General features: G+C 70.6%; 2 protein-coding genes across 2 annotated transcripts; one reads left to right on the top strand and one right to left on the bottom strand.

Moving 5' to 3' along the window:
• The first annotated feature begins 688 nt into the window (after window positions 1–688).
• On the top strand, window positions 689–15642 carry RARA (retinoic acid receptor alpha). Its single transcript, XM_052700152.1, has 9 exons — window positions 689–908; window positions 5877–6146; window positions 12862–13010; window positions 13245–13386; window positions 13909–14069; window positions 14147–14323; window positions 14526–14730; window positions 14940–15098; window positions 15318–15642. Exons 2-9 carry the CDS (start codon window positions 5969–5971, stop codon window positions 15527–15529), a joined length of 1383 nt encoding a protein of 460 aa, XP_052556112.1. The 5' UTR covers window positions 689–908; window positions 5877–5968; the 3' UTR covers window positions 15530–15642.
• Window positions 4089–4844, bottom strand: LOC128089016 (uncharacterized). Its single transcript, XM_052700020.1, has one exon. The coding sequence runs from the start codon at window positions 4842–4844 to the stop codon at window positions 4089–4091; it is 756 nt and encodes a 251-aa protein (XP_052555980.1).
• Window positions 15643–16176: the final 534 nt, after the last annotated feature.

Genomic DNA, 16176 nt, shown 5'->3' with positions numbered 1-16176 from the left:
CAATGCATCCCTGAGCCCAAATTCCCACTGTAGTTCCTGCAGGCCCCATTGCTGCTCCCAGCGCGAGCTGTCCGTGTCCCTGCAGCCCGCGGAGGCAGCTCAGGGCTCCCCAGGACCCCTCCCAGTGTCCCAGCTACCCCCTCCCTGCCGCCTGCCCTCTAGCGCCGTACCCCAGGGGCCTGGCCGCGGTACAGCCGCCCTCCGCGCTCGCCCCGTTCCCCTGGGTGACCCCCCGCCCCTCTGAGAGGCCACGAGGTCCCTCCTCCGTCGCGGGGGGAACCGACCCCATCAGGCCCTGAGCGAGCCGACCGGGAGCAGCTCCGACCCCTCCCAACGGAGGGTCTGGGATAGGGGAGGTGGGATGGGGGGGGTGGGAAATGCAGCAAAGACGCGGCCCCTTTAAGCCCGCGCGGCCCCTTTAAGCCGCCCCCCCCCCCGGGCGCGGCGCGCGCACCCACTTTCTCCCCTTCCGCCTTTCCCGCGACTTCAAAGCGCTCCAAGCAGCGCCGCCCCGCCCCCCGCGGCGCCCCATTGGCGGGAGGGGCGGGGCCGGGGAGTGGGGGCGAGTGAGAGCGCTGCGGGGGCGGGGCCAAGGAGGGGGCGTGGCTCCTGGCGGTGGGCGGGGCCAGCAGGAGGCGGGGCGGCGCGCGCCCTCCCGCCCTCTCTCCGCCGCCGCCGCCGCCGCCGCCGCCGCCGCTGCGCCCCGGGCTGAGCCCCGCCCGGCCCGGCCCGGCCCAACCCCGGGTAAAGTTTCCCCCTCGAGCACATGACTCGCGATGGCCGCTGCCTCCTCGCCTTGAGCTCTTCCCTTTCGCCGTTCCGTCGTTCTTCGGCTCCGCTCGGGTCGCCGCTCGCCGCCATGCAGCCGCCGTTACCCGGAGCGTCCCGGCCGTGAGCGCCGCGCGCAGGTACCGCTCCCGCTGCATTGTGTTCCGGGGGGGGGGGGGGGGGGGGTGGGGGGGGCGCGGAGCGTCGCTGCGTTCTGCCCGCCGCGGCCCCGTGCCGGACTGAACCCCCCGCCCCCAGCGCCCCCGGCGGCACTGGGTGCCCCCCCATCAAGAGGTCCTCCCCGGGAAGGGGGTTTTCCTTGCGGAGAAGGGGGTGCTTCGAATGGGGGACGGGGGACGACACCGGGATCCCCCTGTGGTTCGTTAAGGTTTTGCTCCCTCATTTTTCTCTTTTACGATGGGGGGGGGGGGGGCTGCTCCGGGTCTCCCCCCCTTTTCCCCTTTCTGGCTCCGGGGGTTGCAGACCCGCTCGCTTTTCTCGTTCTTTTTTTTTTGCACTGGGGGCTCCTCCTCGGATGGGTGCCACCCCCCCGGCTCCCATCCAGCACCCAAATGAAGGCTGGTGGCGTGGGGGTGTCCCCTCCCTCTTAGTGTATTTGGGAGCTCAGTGGGTGCAGGATGCTGAGGAACCCCTCCGGGATTCATGACGGTTTTGCCCCCTTTCTGCCTGCCCCCCCGCCCCCCCCCCAGCCCCTTTTATCCCCTTTAAGATTTGGGGGCTTCTCTTGGATTGGGTGCTCCACGACCCCCCCCCCCAGCTCCTACAGGGGTGGGACCTCCCCCCGTTCTCATAGCACATCCGAATCAAGGCTGGGGGGTTCCATTCCTCCGCGCTGTGGGCGCTGGAAGGGGGGGGTGCAGTGGGTGCTGAGCCCCCAGTCCCAGCTCTGGGCTCTGAGTGCCGGCCCCCTCCCCCCCCCCCCCGGGCCCCCTCCTGCCACAGCCCTCCTGGCACCGAGGCGGGGGGGTTGGGGGCACGCAACCGCCGCTTCCCCTTTTTTAGGGGGGAGTCGTGGGGGGGGCTGCAGGGCGCTGCCTCTGTCCCGGCTGCGTGGGTCGGGCAGCGCCGGTGCGCGGGGCTGTTTGTGTGTGTTGGGGGGGGGGGGGGGACACCCCCGGGTGGGGGTCCGGGGGGGGCGGCGCGCGGTGTCTGCGGCACTTCCTGGCCGTGGGGGGGGGGCGGTCCCGCGGAGGAAGCCATCCCTCTGCCCGGCTGACAGCGCTGGTGGGCGGCGGGGGCCGGGGAGGGGGTCCGGCTGCTCCCCCCCCCCCCCCCCCTCCGGCACACAGCAGCAGATGCTTCAGTCAGGCAGGGGCCGCGGAGGGGGTGGCTGAGACCCGGCCAACTCCACACAGCGGTGCCGGGGGAGGGGGGGGGTGGGGTGGGTACTGAGTGCTGCACGGACCCCTGAGATTGGGGAGGGGGGGCAGGAGTTGTCTGTGACACCCCCACCCAGCCAGGAGTCCTCCAACAGCAGGGAACCCCCTCTGGCTGTCCTCGAATCTTTGACCTTTGACCCCGTTGTCCCGTTGCGGTGATCCCGGCTGCGGGGCTGGGGGGAGGTTCGTCCCTTTTGGGGTCCCGCTGTCCCCGCAGTGCCATCTGCCTGCGGCTGCGTGGCCGCCCCGGCCGGATTAGCGGCTGACGGCCCCGTGGCTTAGCGGCCCTGCGGACCCATATGTCAACGCGGCCCCGCGCCCTGCCCTTGGGGGTGACCTTGGGGCGGACGGGGACACGCGTGGCGCTGCGTGACACGGCCGCGGGGACCCCCTTGGCTGCGGCGACACCGCGCTCCCGTGTTCGTGCCGGCGGCTCCGCGGCGCCACCGCAGCCGATGGGCGGCACGGAGCGGACGGCAGCTGTGTGCCGCGTCCTGCCCGGGTGTCCCCACCGTGTCCCCATTGTGTCCCCATAGCAGCACTGCCCCGCGGCGCTGGGATTCACCTCCGGCCCTATTTATAACCGCGGGCCGCGGCGCCGTGCCACGCTCGCAGCGCGGGCCCAGCTGCGCTCCGCGTCCCCGGCCCTTTGTGGGTCACCGCCACGGCGTTGTCACCGACGGCGCTGCCGTTGTCACCGACGGCGGTGCGGCGCGTGGGGGGGGGGCTGCGGTGCCGGGGGGGCCGCGATCGTATCAGCGGTGCCACATGTGCTGATTACAGAAAATGGGTTAATCTCCGCGCGGCGGCGGCCGGCGGCTCAGCGGGGGGCGGCTCGTGGCCGGGGCCGCGTGCGCTCGGTGCCCGGCGCGGTGACGGCACCCGGAGTCGGGGCGAGCGGCGTCCCAACCTGGGCTGCCCGCGTCCCACCCTTGGGTGCCCCCGCTTTGTGCCGTGCTGCGTTGTGCCGCGCTCCTCTGTGCTGTCCATCCACCGAAGCGCCGTGCGGGGTCACGCTGCTCCCCGTGCTCCAAACGGCACGGGGCCGGGTACCCGCAGCCATCACGCCGATGCCCCCTAAGGATGCGCCGTGCCTGTGGGTGCTGCCGAAGCAGCCCCGAGCGGCCTGGCAGCGTCCAGGTCGTGGTGCCATTATGGTGCGCTGTGACACCCGCACAGGGCTGTCCCCCCAGGGGTTGGCCGTGACAGTGGTGGGAGCGGACGGCGCGTTTCGTGAGCGGTGGTGGCGGGGTCGGGGGCCGTGCTGGGGCCGGGCAGCTGTTCCTGGGGAAGAATGGCGCGGCGGCGGTGTAACCGGAGCGCTGTTCCCGGTGTAACCGGAGCCGGCCCGGCTGCGACAGGTGGAATTTCAGCGCGCCGCTCCTGCCCGGCTGCGGGCACCGGCGGTGCTGCGGCGATGCGCCCGCGCCGTGGGGCGGCTGCCGGGGGGTGCGCGTCCCCGTGGGGCGGCGGTGCCGCCAGGTGCCGTGGGGCTGAGCGAGGCCGCGGGCTCAGCCCCGGGCCCCCAGCCCTGCCCCGCAGCTCCGGGCCCCGATGCCCACCTCACGGCCGCGCTGTGCCGGCAGCACGCGGGGCGCGGTGTGAATCACGGCTGCCCGGGGACGTGAGAAACGTGACGGTGACTCACGGCCGCGGGGACGTGGGGATGTGGGGAGGGGGTCCCTCCAGCCGGGGGGCGCTGCCGGGGGCCGAGGGGCTGCGTGCCGCTCGCGTGCGAGGCTGCCCCAGCGCTGACAGCAGCGAGGAAACCGCGGGCTGCGGCCGCACGGCGGCTATGGGGCGCTTCCTGCTCTGCCCGGGGGGGGGGATGGGAAAGGGGGGGCAGGGGCCGTGTGCCACGGGGGGCACCGCGCCCACGTCCCCCACGTCGCTCATTGCCCCTGCGCGGCGGGGCGGCCGTCACGGCGGTGTGCGCGTGGGGTGCGGGTGGCGGCGTCCTCTGCGCGGGGTTACGGAGGGCGGGGGGTGCTGGGGGGCCGGCAGTGTCACAGGGGACGCGAGGACACGGGGCCGAACCGAACCGAAACCGCGCGTCCTGGGAATCGAGAGCGGCGAGGGGAAGCTGCGGGCGCGGGCGTGCCGGGCAGTGCCGGGGGGGGCAGCGAGGGGGGGGGGCACGGCCCCGGTGCCCCCGCGGAACCTGGGGGGAGTCGGCGGGGGCAGCGGGGACACACAGACGCGCAGGGCGGCGGCCCCACCGCTCCGTGTCACATCCGGCGCTGCCATCGCGCGGCAGGAAGCGCCGCGGGTTCGGGGCTGCGGGGCGGCGAGCGGAACCCCGCGGTGCCACGGGAGCGGCGCAGCGCCGGGGGGGTCCGGGCCTCGCGCTGGGGCGGCGCTGAGCCCGAGGTGCGGCCTGGCCGGGCTCCGCGTGTCCGTCCGTCCGTCCGCCCGCTCCCCTGGGCCGCCCCCGGTCTGGGCGGAGGACGCGGGGCCGGACTTGGCCGCTCCGCGCGGGGTTGGAACGCGGCGCCGGATTCCAGGAAGCTGCGCGCCCCGTCCAGCTCTGCCGGGGGGACTGGAGGAAAAGGCGCCGGAGGAGGGGGGGGGCACGGGCTGCCACCGCGTACGGCCCCTGCGGGAGCCGAGCGCGGGGCCGGGCGCCCGGGAGCCCCCGTTCGGGGGCAGCTGCACACACGGGGTCTGCGGCCCCATCCTCCGCCGCGCGCCCCCCCCACCGCTGTGCAGCCCCGTGGGGCGCCGAGGGGCCCCGAAGCGCCCCGGGTTGGGACAGACGCGCGGCGGCCCCGGGCGGGCGGTGTCCGTGCTGCGTCCCGGCCCTGCGGCGGGGGGGCCGGCAGGCGTTGAGTGGCCCCGCGCGGTTGGCACGGCGCCCGGCTGCACTTGGCACCCGCGAACATAAACAGTTCTTCCCGCGCCTCCCGCCCCCCCCGGGTAATGCAGTGGGGGGGGGGGGGGGGGGGACTGGCAGCCCCCGCGCTGGGCTGGCACCGGGGTCCCTCTGGGGACCGTTCCCACCTCGGTGCCCTGGGGCAGCGCTGCAGCTCCAGCTGGGGCGCCCGGAGCCGCCCCCTCCCCTCCCGAGTGCCCACCGTGGGGCCGCTGCACCCCCGCAGCGATGGGGTCCAGGGTGCCTTCTGGGGGTCGCGCAGCGCCGTGCCCCTCCCCGGGCGGCCCAGCCTTGTTCCTCGGGATCCTTTTCCGCCTCCGCGGGGCCGCAGCCAGCGCTCGGCAAATAAACATCCCCCGCCGGGCCCCGCGCCAGCGCTTAAATAAACAGCCGGGCCCCGTTGTGAAACCCGCGGCCCCCTCCCCAGCGCCGCCCCCCCGCGTGGGGCGCAGCGCTCTGGCCGTGCCCGCAGCTGAGCCCCGTCGCGATCGGTGCACGCAGCCGCGGTGATGTGGGACGTCCTCGGGGAACCCCGCGCCCCCCCCCCGCCCCCCCCCCGAGGTCACCCGGTGGGATCCGTCCCCGTGCCGTGGGATTCAGGTGTGAGGCCCGGGGGTGTCCCGCGTTGTGCCCCCCCTGCCCCCCCCGGGCCGCTAAGCCGGGATGAGCGCAGTGCCCGCAGTGGTGCCGCTAATCGGGGGATTGCGCTAATCTATGGGGCAGCGCCGGGCACCGCTGTGCCCCCCCCCCGGGCTTTGGGGTGGGGAAACTGAGGCACGGGGCAGCTCTGGGTTCGTTGCCCCACTTTAACCCCCTTCTCTCTGCTCCCCTTGCAGCCCCCGAAGCCGCTCCGTGCCAGGACAGCCCCATGCTCTGCTCGGCCCCCGCGCCCCCCGCCTGAGTGCCCTCCAGAGCCGGAGGCCCCGCCATGGCCAGCAACAGCAGCTCCTGCCCCACGCCCGGGGGGGGGCACCTGAACGGCTACCCCGTCACCCCCTACGCCTTCTTCTTCCCCCACATGCTGGGGGGGCTCTCCCCGCCCAGCTCACTGCCCGGCATCCAGCACCAGCTGCCCGTCAGCGGCTACAGCACGCCCTCGCCTGCCAGTGAGTATGGGGACCTGGGGGGGGTTGGGATGGGGGGTCCCGATGCCATAGGGCCGGGCTGGGGGTGCGCTGGAGTCCCCCGTGCCGGTGGGGTAACGTTTCTGTCGCGTGCTGTGAGTGCTGTGGGGATGGGGAAGCGGTGACAGCAGTGTGGGGGTGTCCCCGGCCGCAGCCGCCCCCCCGCAGATGGGTTTATAAATAGCTGCGGTGATGGGAAAGAAAGGGCCGAGGGGAGAACGGAGCTGCGGGGTTGGGGGCACCGTCAACTGAGGCACGGCTCCGTCACGGTGAGCAGCCGCTGTGCGCGGCCTCGCCCGCACCCGGCGCCGTCTGCAGGGCGCAGCGATGGCCCAGCCGGGGACGGGGCTGCAGTGCAGGGTCGCCTCCGCTCCGTCCGCCGGGCCGCCCGCCTCGCTTCCCGCAGCGCCGTGCGGAGCGGTGCCGCTCGGATGCCCCGCGGCGCCCGCCGTCGGGGAGGCCGCGCTGGGTCGGGGCGTGCCGGGCCCCCCCAGCCCCGGGGCTCGCGGCAGGTCCGGGCAGGGCCGGGCCGCGGGCGCTGTCCCCCGCCGGAGCCGCCCCGGCGCGGTGGGACCCAGCGGGACCAGTCGGGCGGCTGGGTGGTGGCGGCGGGCGCGGTGCCTCCCCCGCCTCGCTCGGGGGCCGTTCCCGCCGCGCCGAATTGTGGGAACGGGGCGGGGGGGCACCGTTCCCCTCCTTTCATCCTCCCCCCCCCCCCAACCTCGCTGGGAACCGGGACGGCCGTGCCTCGGTTTCCCTCTGACCCCGTCGCGGCGGGGCGCCGGGGAGGGCCGCGGTCCCGGGGTGGGGGGCACGGAGCCCCCCCGGCCACCGGCTGCTCCTCATCGCGGTTTGCTCGTGCCCCCCACCCACCCCGTGGTGCCGCCCCGTTTGGTGGTGGTGTGGCTGCACGTGGCCCCCCCCCCCCCTTCCCCCCTCCCAGCCTCTTTATCCTTTGCCCTCTGTGGCACTGGGGGCCACGTTCGCCCCTCCCTGCCTGCAGCTCCTCCTCATCCCGGGGGCCACGACCAGGCTGCGGGAGCCCCCCGTTGCCTTTGGAGCGCTCTGCATTTGCTGCAGAGCTGGCGGTGTGCGTGCATGCACGCTTCAGCTCCTGCAGTGCTGCACACACGTGTGCAAGAGCGCACGCCCTCGTGCATGCAGCCGTCAGCGCAGAGCTGCAGTGCAGCGGCACGCCGGGGGGGTCCCCTCCTCTGCCCCATAGAGGAGCTCTGGGGTGGCTGTGGCCCCCAGCGCTGCACTGGGGACCCTCCATCCATCCCCTCTGTTCCCATTCCCCTCCGTCCTCGGGAGCTTAACCCCTCCGTCCCCCCCCATCCCGTGGGGTGGGTGTCCCCTTTGTGTCCCCATTATCCCCCCCTGTGCTGAGGGGCTGCGCCGTCACCAAACCCCGCCAGCTCCGGTTTCCTCTGCGCCGCCACCGCTCCCCCACGGCGCCCCGTAATTAATTAATTTTTAAAAATTAATGAGCGAAACGTGCTCCTGGCAGGCCAGGGGCCGCGGGGTGGAGAGCGAGGGGGCCCGGATGGGGGCGGTGGGGGCCTCCACGGTGGGGGGGAAGGGGCGGTGGGGACGGCGCATAAGGGCACAGCGCTCCATCACTGTCAGCGGTGTGGGGGAAGTGTGGGGGGAACGGCCCTGCGGGGGAGGGGGGCTGCGGTAGGGGGAGGGGACGGGGATCCCCCTCCGGCGGTGGTGTGGGGGGACCCTGCCCGCGTCCCGCCGTCCCCACAGGGCCGGGTCCCACCCTGGTGTGGTTCCCCCGGCGCTGCGTGGTGTTGCTCAGAGCTTTGCTCCTTTCTGTTCTTTCTTCTTAATCTGTGTTTGTTCCTGTTGTCACCACAGCGGGGCCGGAAGTGCTGCCCGGCGTGGCGGCCGTGCGGATGTGTGGGACGCGGCCCTGCGGTGCCAGCGTGTGTGCCGTGGTGTGCCATAGTGTGCCATAGTGTGCCATCATGTGCCATAGTGTGCCATGGTGTGCCATAGTGTGCCATGGTGTGCCATGGTGTGCCATGATGTGCCATGCTGTGCCATGATGTGCCATGGTGTGCCATGCTGTGCCATGATGTGCCATGGTGTGCCATGATGTGCCATAGTGTGCCATAGTGTGCCATAGTGTGCCATAGTGTGCCATAGTGTGCCATAGTGTGCCATGGTGTGCCATGATGTGCCATAGTGTGCCATAGTGTGCCATAGTGTGCCATGCTGTGCCATGATGTGCCATAGTGTGCCATAGTGTGCCATAGTGTGCCATGGTGTGCCATGGTGTGCCATGCTGTGCCATAGTGTGCCATGGTGTGCCATAGTGTGCCATAGTGTGCCATGGTGTGCCATCATGTGCCATAGTGTGCCACGGTGTGCCATAGTGTGCCATGATGTGCCATGATGTGCCATGCTGTGCCATAGTGTGCCATGATGTGCCATGCTGTGCCATGATGTGCCATAGTGTGCCATAGTGTGCCATGCTGTGCCATGCTGTGCCATGGCCATGCGGTGCTGTGGATGCACTGTGGCCATCCAGTGCCATGAACGTGCCATGGAACTGTCACGGAAGTGCCACGATGTGTCACAGATGCATCATGGGTGCATCACGGATGTAACATGGATGCGCTGTGGCCACGCAGTGCTGCACACAGCCGTGCAGCTCAGTGCTCTGCTCGCCCCCCACGGCCGCCCGCATTCCTCCCCGCTCGGCGCAGTGACTCACAGCAGACATTTGTCATTTGGCTGCAGGAAGTTGGAGCGGCGCGGGGCTTTTGTTCGCAGAGCTGCTGGCTCAGCACAGCCCGCACGGATGGTGGCAATGGAACAGCACTGCCCTGCACACACACACACACACCGGGTCTCTCCAGTGCTCTGCCCTCCCCTCCCTGCAGAGCACAGCTGCCGTGCCGCGCTGTGCACGTGTGTGCAGGGAGCTGTGTGTGTGTGCATGTGTGTTCCTGTCCTCAGCACGAGCAATGGCTGCGTGTGCAGAAGGTGTGCACACGTGTGTGTGTGTGCAGCCTGCTGTGTGTGTTCACTCCCATGCACAGCTTTTAGCGAGGGAGTGCACACATACATGTGCAGCTTATGGCAAAGGGATGCACACGCGTGTGCACCGCGTGCCCTCTGAGTGCTCACAGCAGCAGCCTCGTGCTGGAGTGCATGCAGGTGGGCACAGCCCCCGTGTGCTGTGCGTGTGCAGTGTGTGCTGGGCGCTCTGGTGTTGCACACGTGTGCAGAAATGTTGCCCTGTGTGCTATGGGAGTGCAGGCAGGTGTGAGAGCACACGTGTGTGTGTGTGTGTGTGTGTGCGCTGCAGGAGCAACCACACATGTACACCTGCATGCTACAGCACACGTGTGCACACATACATACACACACACATACTCACACGTGCTCTCACGCTCACACACCCGTGCTCACACGGGGGGCAGGGGTCAGCCCGGGCTTTGCCCTTCCCTCGGGTTCAGCCGGGGGTCACCGCGTGCCATTGGGGGATGAGCGCAATCCCCCCTCCACCCCCCTTCAGCTCGGACCCCCGGCCCCTCCCCTCCCCCCCCCCCCGGGGTTCCGTGCGCTGCGTGGCCGGAGCTGTGCGCTGGGGAGGGAGGAGAAACGGGAGGAGGAGGAGGAGGGGAGGAAGGCGGGGGCGGAGGAGCGCGGCGCGGCGCGGGTTAAGGCTGCGGGCGGCGTTCGGTCGGACGGAGCGGGGCCGCGGGCTGCGCTACAGCACCTCCCCCCCCCCCCCCCCCGGGGTGCGCACCGCCCCTCCTCCGCCGCTCCGGGGGGGCCCATGGCAACGCGGCGCGGGGCGCCCCGGGGGCTCGGCCCCGCCGGGGGGGGGCGGTGAGCAGGGGGGGCCGCAGCCCCGGGAGCGGCGGGGCCGATGTTCGAGGGCGCGGAGGTGGCGGGGCTGCCCCCGCCCGGGCCCCTCCTGCGCATGGATTGCTGTGGGCCCGGCCGGAGCTGTCTGGTGTCACGGTGCCCCCCCTCGCCCCGCGCCGCCCCGCGTCGCGCCCCGCACTGGGGCTCCTCCGGCCGCTGTACGTACCGGGATCCCGAGCTGGGCTGGGGGTTGGGGGTGAGGGGGGCGGGGGAGGGCAGAGCGCTGTGCGGGGCGCCGGGCTTGGGGAGCGGGGGGGGGGGGGGGCGTTGGGCTCTGCGCAGGGCGGCCCGCACCGTGCTGGGGCTGCGCGTGCGGTGCTGAGCGCTGCGTGCGGTGCGCGGTGGGCGCTGAGCGGGGGGGGCATCGGGGCGGGAGCGGGTGCTGCGTGTGTGCGCCGTGCCGACCCCGGCCCCATTTCTGTGCTGAGCGATTCCCCCTCCCGGGAATGTCGCTCCCCTCCCGACCCCATGAGCGGAGCCGTGCGCTGCCCTCTGTGTTTGGGAAATCCCTCTGCCCCCCCGCCCCCCCGCTGTGCTGGCCCCGATCGGCCCCACTGCAGGGATGGGGGGGGGGTCCCACGTTCCTCCCCCCCCCCGGCGCAGCCCGGCCCTGCATGCAGGTTGCGGCCGCAGCGCTTTGCGCAGGGGGGCTTTCAGCCCGGTTGGTGCCGGGGGGCGGTGGGCCCTTGCTTCAGCAGCGCCCGGTGTTGGGGGGTGGGAGGAAGCTGACGGCTCTGCCCCCCCATATCTGCCCCCGTTGTCTCGGGGCCACCCGACCTTTCTGCTGTGATCGGAGCGAGCGCACGCGGGGCCTTTGTCTGTAGGCAGGGCGCTGGGCTGGGGTGGCTGCGGGGCCACGATCCCGCTGGAAGCAGCATGGTGAGACCCCCCCCATTCCTGCAGTGGTCACACTCTCAGCCCCCCCCCCGCAGCCCCGCAGTGCCCCTTTGCTGCCCCGCGGTGCTGTGAGCTGTGGGGCTGCCCGTGTCCTGGCGCTGTGCCCCACTGCTGTGCCCCACATCTCAGCCCTGCCTCAGTTTCCCCGGGAGCTCCGCTGTGTCACCCCGTGGCTGTGGCTGCTGTCACCGTGCTGCTGTGCCTGCAGGCTGTGCTGCTCCGGGAGCTGCGGGGAAACCGAGGCACAGCCGTGCCCTGGGGGGCTGCGCTGCCCCACAGCCGTGCGGGGTGTCCTGTGCGTCACAGCACTGTGCTGCTGTGGGTGCAGCACTGGAGCACCCTGGAAGCCTTCTGCCTCTGCATCCCCACGGTGCCCATCCTGTGTCACCCGGCCCCCCCCCGGTCCCCCCCCCGGCACGTGGCCCCGCGGGCTCTTTCCCACACCGGGTGCCAGGGCTGTGGGGCTGTTAGACGGCTGTTTGATGGTGGGGTTGTGGGGCTGTGGGTGATGGGATGGAGGTGATGGCCGGGGGCTGCCTGCAGAACATCTGGTGCACAGCTGGGACGGTTCTTTCCACTGTTCAGACTGGGGGGCTCCCACTGCTCCACGGGGCTGTGTGTGCGCCCATCACGTCCCCACCATCACCCAACCCTGTGGGGCTGAGGAGGGCTGCCCCATTCCCCCCCCCACATGCCCGGCACCTCTGGGTGCTGCTGGTTGCCCCCCCCAATTCTGGATGCTGCTGTGAGGAGCTCCCGGGGGCACGGTGCCCTCCTCAGTGCCGGGGATCCCTGCGGTGCCGCCAGCCCATGGCGGTGGGGGGGGGGCGGGACGGACAGACGGCCGGAGCCCCCCGGCAACGCGGCGTCAGATGTGTTGTGAGCACAGCTCCGTGAGGAGGTCCTTAAATCATCCAACAGAGGCGCTCGGTGATGGAGGACGGCGGCTGCGCCGCGGTGATGGCTGCGCCGGGGGGGGGCGGTGGATGCGGTGCTGCTCAGCGCCCGCCATCGCTGCCCCCCGGCCCTGCAGCCTCGTGGGACGGCGGCGCTGCGGCTGCCATTGTCCCCTGGTCCCCATCCCGGTGCCTTGTGGCCGTTTAACCCCCCTCTGGGGCAGTGCTGGGGGGGCACCTCCTGCCCGACCCCACTCGAGCGCTGCCGTGCCCACAGCCCTGCTGCCACCCCACGTGGCCGGCACTGCTGGTGGTGCTGCAGGGCCCTCTGTGGGGCACGGAACTCTCCTCAGGGATCCCTTTGTGGGGCACAGGACCCTCTAAGGGGTGTGAGTTGCTGTGTGGGGCGCAGGACTCTGCGGGGCACAGATCCTATTTGGGGCACAGGGCCCTCTATGGGGCCGGGTCCCTGTGTGGGGTGCGGTGTGGGCTCCCCGCCGGCCCGGCCTTTCATATCCTGTCTGACTGGTTTACTTGGCTCGGCCCTAAGCAAAACATTCGCAAACATCCTGAGGAGCTGAGAGCTTAACCCGTGCCTGGCTGCCCTGCCGTGGGGCGCAGTGGGGCGCAGTGGCGCCGATGCTGCTGTGGGGCGGTGGGCGATGGGGCCCTGCACAGCTGTGTGCCTGCACGCATTGCACTGCAGAGCCATGGAGGGAGGGGAGCTCCTGGGCGCTGCTTTGGATTTTTCTGGGTTTTTGGTGGTTTTTTTTTTTGCTTTTTCTATCTGTTTTCCTTTCCCTTTTTATTTTTTTTTCCTCTTTTCCCTTTTTATTTCTTTTTGTCATCGTCCTGGAAACGTCAGCTCACATCTCCCATCCCTGTGCGCAGCCGGGGCAGCCCCCCAGCCCCCGACCCGTCCCTATGGCACGCAGAGGGGCAGCGGCCCCCGGGGGGAGGAGGGGGGTCCCCTGTGGGGGGCGCACAGCCGCTGACCGCTGCCCTCCTTGCAGCCGTGGAGACGCAGAGCACCAGCTCAGAGGAGATCGTGCCCAGCCCGCCCTCCCCACCGCCGCTGCCGCGCATCTACAAGCCGTGCTTCGTCTGCCAGGACAAATCCTCGGGGTACCACTATGGCGTCAGCGCCTGCGAGGGCTGCAAGGTGAGAGCTGCATGGATGTGCCATGCCGTGCTGTGGGGTGCCATGTTGTGCCATGCTGTGCTGTGCCATGCCGTGCTGTGCCATGCTGTGCTGTGCCATGCTGTGCTGTGCCATGCCGTGCTGTGCTGTGCCGTGCTGTGCCATGCCGTGCTGTGCCATGCTGTGCTGTACCATGTTGTGCTGTGCCATGCCGTGCTGTGCCAGCGCTGACCGGAGCTCTCTGGGTGTCCCCAGGGCTTCTTCCGCCGCAGCATCCAGAAGAACATGGTGTACACGTGCCACCGGGACAAGAACTGCATCATCAACAAGGTGACGCGCAACCGCTGCCAGTACTGCCGCCTGCAGAAGTGCTTCGAGGTCGGGATGTCCAAGGAGTGTGAGTGTGGGATGGGACGGGGGGGATGAGGGGGGAGGGTGGGTGACCCCACGCTGGGTGCTGCCCCGAGTGCTGAGGGCGATCCCGGCTGCCCCCCATTGGTTGGGGGGGGGGTGGGGGGGGGGGCTGCGGGGGGAGCACCCTGCTGGTGTGACGGCGCTGCCCGTTGCCTGGCAACACGTGATGGACGATGTCAGAGATAAATGGTGCTGTCTGTGCCAGTTGTCATGGTGCCTGGCTGCAACCCCTGCACCACGGGGGGGTCATCAGCGGGGGCCGGGAGGTCCTGCCCCATCTGTGCGCCCCCCGCTGGCGCCGGGGTTGAGCAGCACCCACTGCACCTACAGGGCTCTGCGCCCCCCCCAGCTGCTGCCTCACCGCTGTCTCCCAGCGGCCGTCCCCCCTCTGCCCAGATCCGCCCCCATGGTGACACAGAGGTGGCTGTGAAGGAACTCTGTGGGTTCAGGGGACACCGGGGGCTTTGGGGGGGGTTTGGTGGCGCTGACAGTGCCACCCCCGCAGCCGTCCGCAATGACCGCAATAAGAAGAAGAAGGACGTGCCGAAGACGGAGTGCTCAGAGAGCTACATCATCACCCCCGAGGTGGAGGAGCTGATCGAGAAGGTCCGCAAAGCACACCAGGAAACGTTCCCTGCGCTCTGCCAGCTCGGCAAATACACCACGGTGAGTGAGCGGCCGCACCGGGTGCCACCGCACGGAGCCGCAGCTGGGAGGGAGCTGAAGGCCTGCTGTGCCCACAGAACAACAGCTCGGAGCAGCGCGTGTCGCTGGACATCGACCTGTGGGACAAATTCAGTGAGCTGAGCACCAAGTGCATCATCAAGACGGTGGAGTTCGCCAAGCAGCTGCCGGGCTTCACCACGCTCACCATCGCCGACCAAATCACGCTGCTGAAAGCCGCCTGCCTGGACATCCTGGTGGGAATGGAGACGGGGCCGAAGACAGGATGGGGATGAGGAGGGGGCTGGGGGCGGGGGGGGCGCGGGGTGGAGATGGCACAGAGCCGATGCGGAGGACAGAGTGGGCGTGGGGCTGGCGCTGGGGTGGAGATGGGGCTGGGGATGTGGTTGGGCGCTGCACCCACGGGTGCTGAGCTCCCCCAACCCCTCTGCCCCCCAGATCCTGCGGATCTGCACGCGCTACACCCCTGAGCAGGACACCATGACCTTCTCGGACGGGCTGACGCTGAACCGCACGCAGATGCACAACGCCGGCTTCGGGCCGCTCACAGACCTGGTGTTCGCCTTTGCCAATCAGCTGCTGCCGCTGGAGATGGACGATGCTGAGACCGGGCTGCTGAGCGCCATCTGCCTCATCTGTGGGGGTGGGTGCCGGGGGGGGGGGCTGTGGGACACCCCGGCCCCAGGGCCGAACCGGGACACCCTACAATCACAGCCCCTCCTCACCGCGTGGCCGCCCTCAAACCCCTCTGTGCCCTCCGCCAGGTGCAGCCGTGCGCCAGGCAGGGAGGGGTGGGATGGGGGGGGGCACACAGACCCCGTAACCTTTGCCCCCCCCCCCCCCTCCATGCAGACCGCCAGGACCTGGAGCAGCCTGACAAGGTGGACAAACTGCAGGAGCCGCTGCTGGAGGCACTGAAGATCTACGTGAGGAAGAGGCGGCCCAACAAACCCCACATGTTCCCCAAAATGCTGATGAAGATCACAGATCTCCGCAGCATCAGCGCCAAAGGTGAGTGGGGGGGAGGGGAGCGGGGTCACAGCCCCCCTCGGCCCCGGGCTGCTGGGGAGGGAGAGCAGTGCTTCGGGGCGCCAATTTGGGGCGCTCATTTGGGAGTGCCAGCGTAGGGCTGCCAGTCGGGGCGCTGGCTGGGAGGTGCTGCTTGGGGATGCCGATTTGAGGTGCCAGCAGCCCCCTCCCCGCTGACCCCCCCCGTCCCACCCCCCGCAGGCGCCGAGCGGGTGATCACACTGAAGATGGAGATCCCGGGCTCGATGCCGCCGCTCATCCAGGAGATGCTGGAGAACTCGGAGGGCATGGACACGATGGGGGGGCAGCCGGGGGGTCCCCGCTCAGGAGGTTTGGGGCCCCCCCCGGGCAGTTGCAGCCCCAGCCTCTCGCCGAGCTCCACACGCAGCAGCCCGGCCACGCACTCGCCGTGACCCATGCCCGGCGTGCGCCAGGACACAGCTTGAGGGGGGGGGTCCATCTGCAGCCCCCCCGGGGCGGACTCCTCGCAGCCCCCCCCCCCCCCGGCACAGCCCCGGGACCCCCACCCGGAGCGGACCCAGTGGGAGCGGCGCTGCCCCCGGCCCTCCCCACCCCGGGGCACTGCAGTGCTTTGGTTGATTCACATTTCAGGGGCGCGGGGACCCCCGGGACGCCTCCCTCCCCCCCCCTCCCCCGGCCCCACCAGCACCAGCACAAACGGGACCGCGACCGCCGCCATCGCCCCGGCCCGGCCCGGCCACTGGGGGGGGGGGGAACCCGGCCGACCCCGCCACCGAGGAAGCAGAGTCATTTAAAAGAGAAAGAAATCAAAGTATATATATATAAATATCTATAAATATCTATAAATATGTTTTAAAACCTTTGTAAAAGTTTGGAGGGGTTTTTAGGCTGTGCAGGTGGAGGGGGCACGGCGGGCGCTGCCGGGGGCGGGAGGGGGGTTGGGGGGGGGGGCACACGATTTATTATTATGACTTATTTTTTTTCTGTTGTTGTTGTTGAGATTTTAGTGGTTTTAGAGGCGGGGGGGGGCGGGCGGGCCCCTATCCTGGGCCCCCCCCCAGGTGGGGCGGGGGCTGCG

Source organism: Tympanuchus pallidicinctus, unplaced genomic scaffold (genome assembly GCF_026119805.1).
Source record: "Tympanuchus pallidicinctus isolate F22 unplaced genomic scaffold, pur_lepc_1.0 scaffold39, whole genome shotgun sequence".
NCBI lineage: Eukaryota > Metazoa > Chordata > Aves > Galliformes > Phasianidae > Tympanuchus > Tympanuchus pallidicinctus.
This window is presented reverse-complemented; position numbering and strand designations above follow the sequence as displayed.

Excerpts from the sequence above, each read along its gene's own strand:
- RARA (XM_052700152.1), top strand. The coding sequence starts at position 5,969 with ATGGCCAGCAACAGCAGCTCCTGCCCCACGCCCGGGGGGGGGCACCTG. Across the intron at positions 13,011-13,244 it reads GCGCCTGCGAGGGCTGCAAG|GGCTTCTTCCGCCGCAGCAT; the intron begins GTGAGAGCTGCA and ends GGGTGTCCCCAG. Across the intron at positions 13,387-13,908 it reads GGTCGGGATGTCCAAGGAGT|CCGTCCGCAATGACCGCAAT; the intron begins GTGAGTGTGGGA and ends CCACCCCCGCAG.
- LOC128089016 (XM_052700020.1), bottom strand. The coding sequence starts at position 4,844 with ATGGGGCCGCAGACCCCGTGTGTGCAGCTGCCCCCGAACGGGGGCTCC.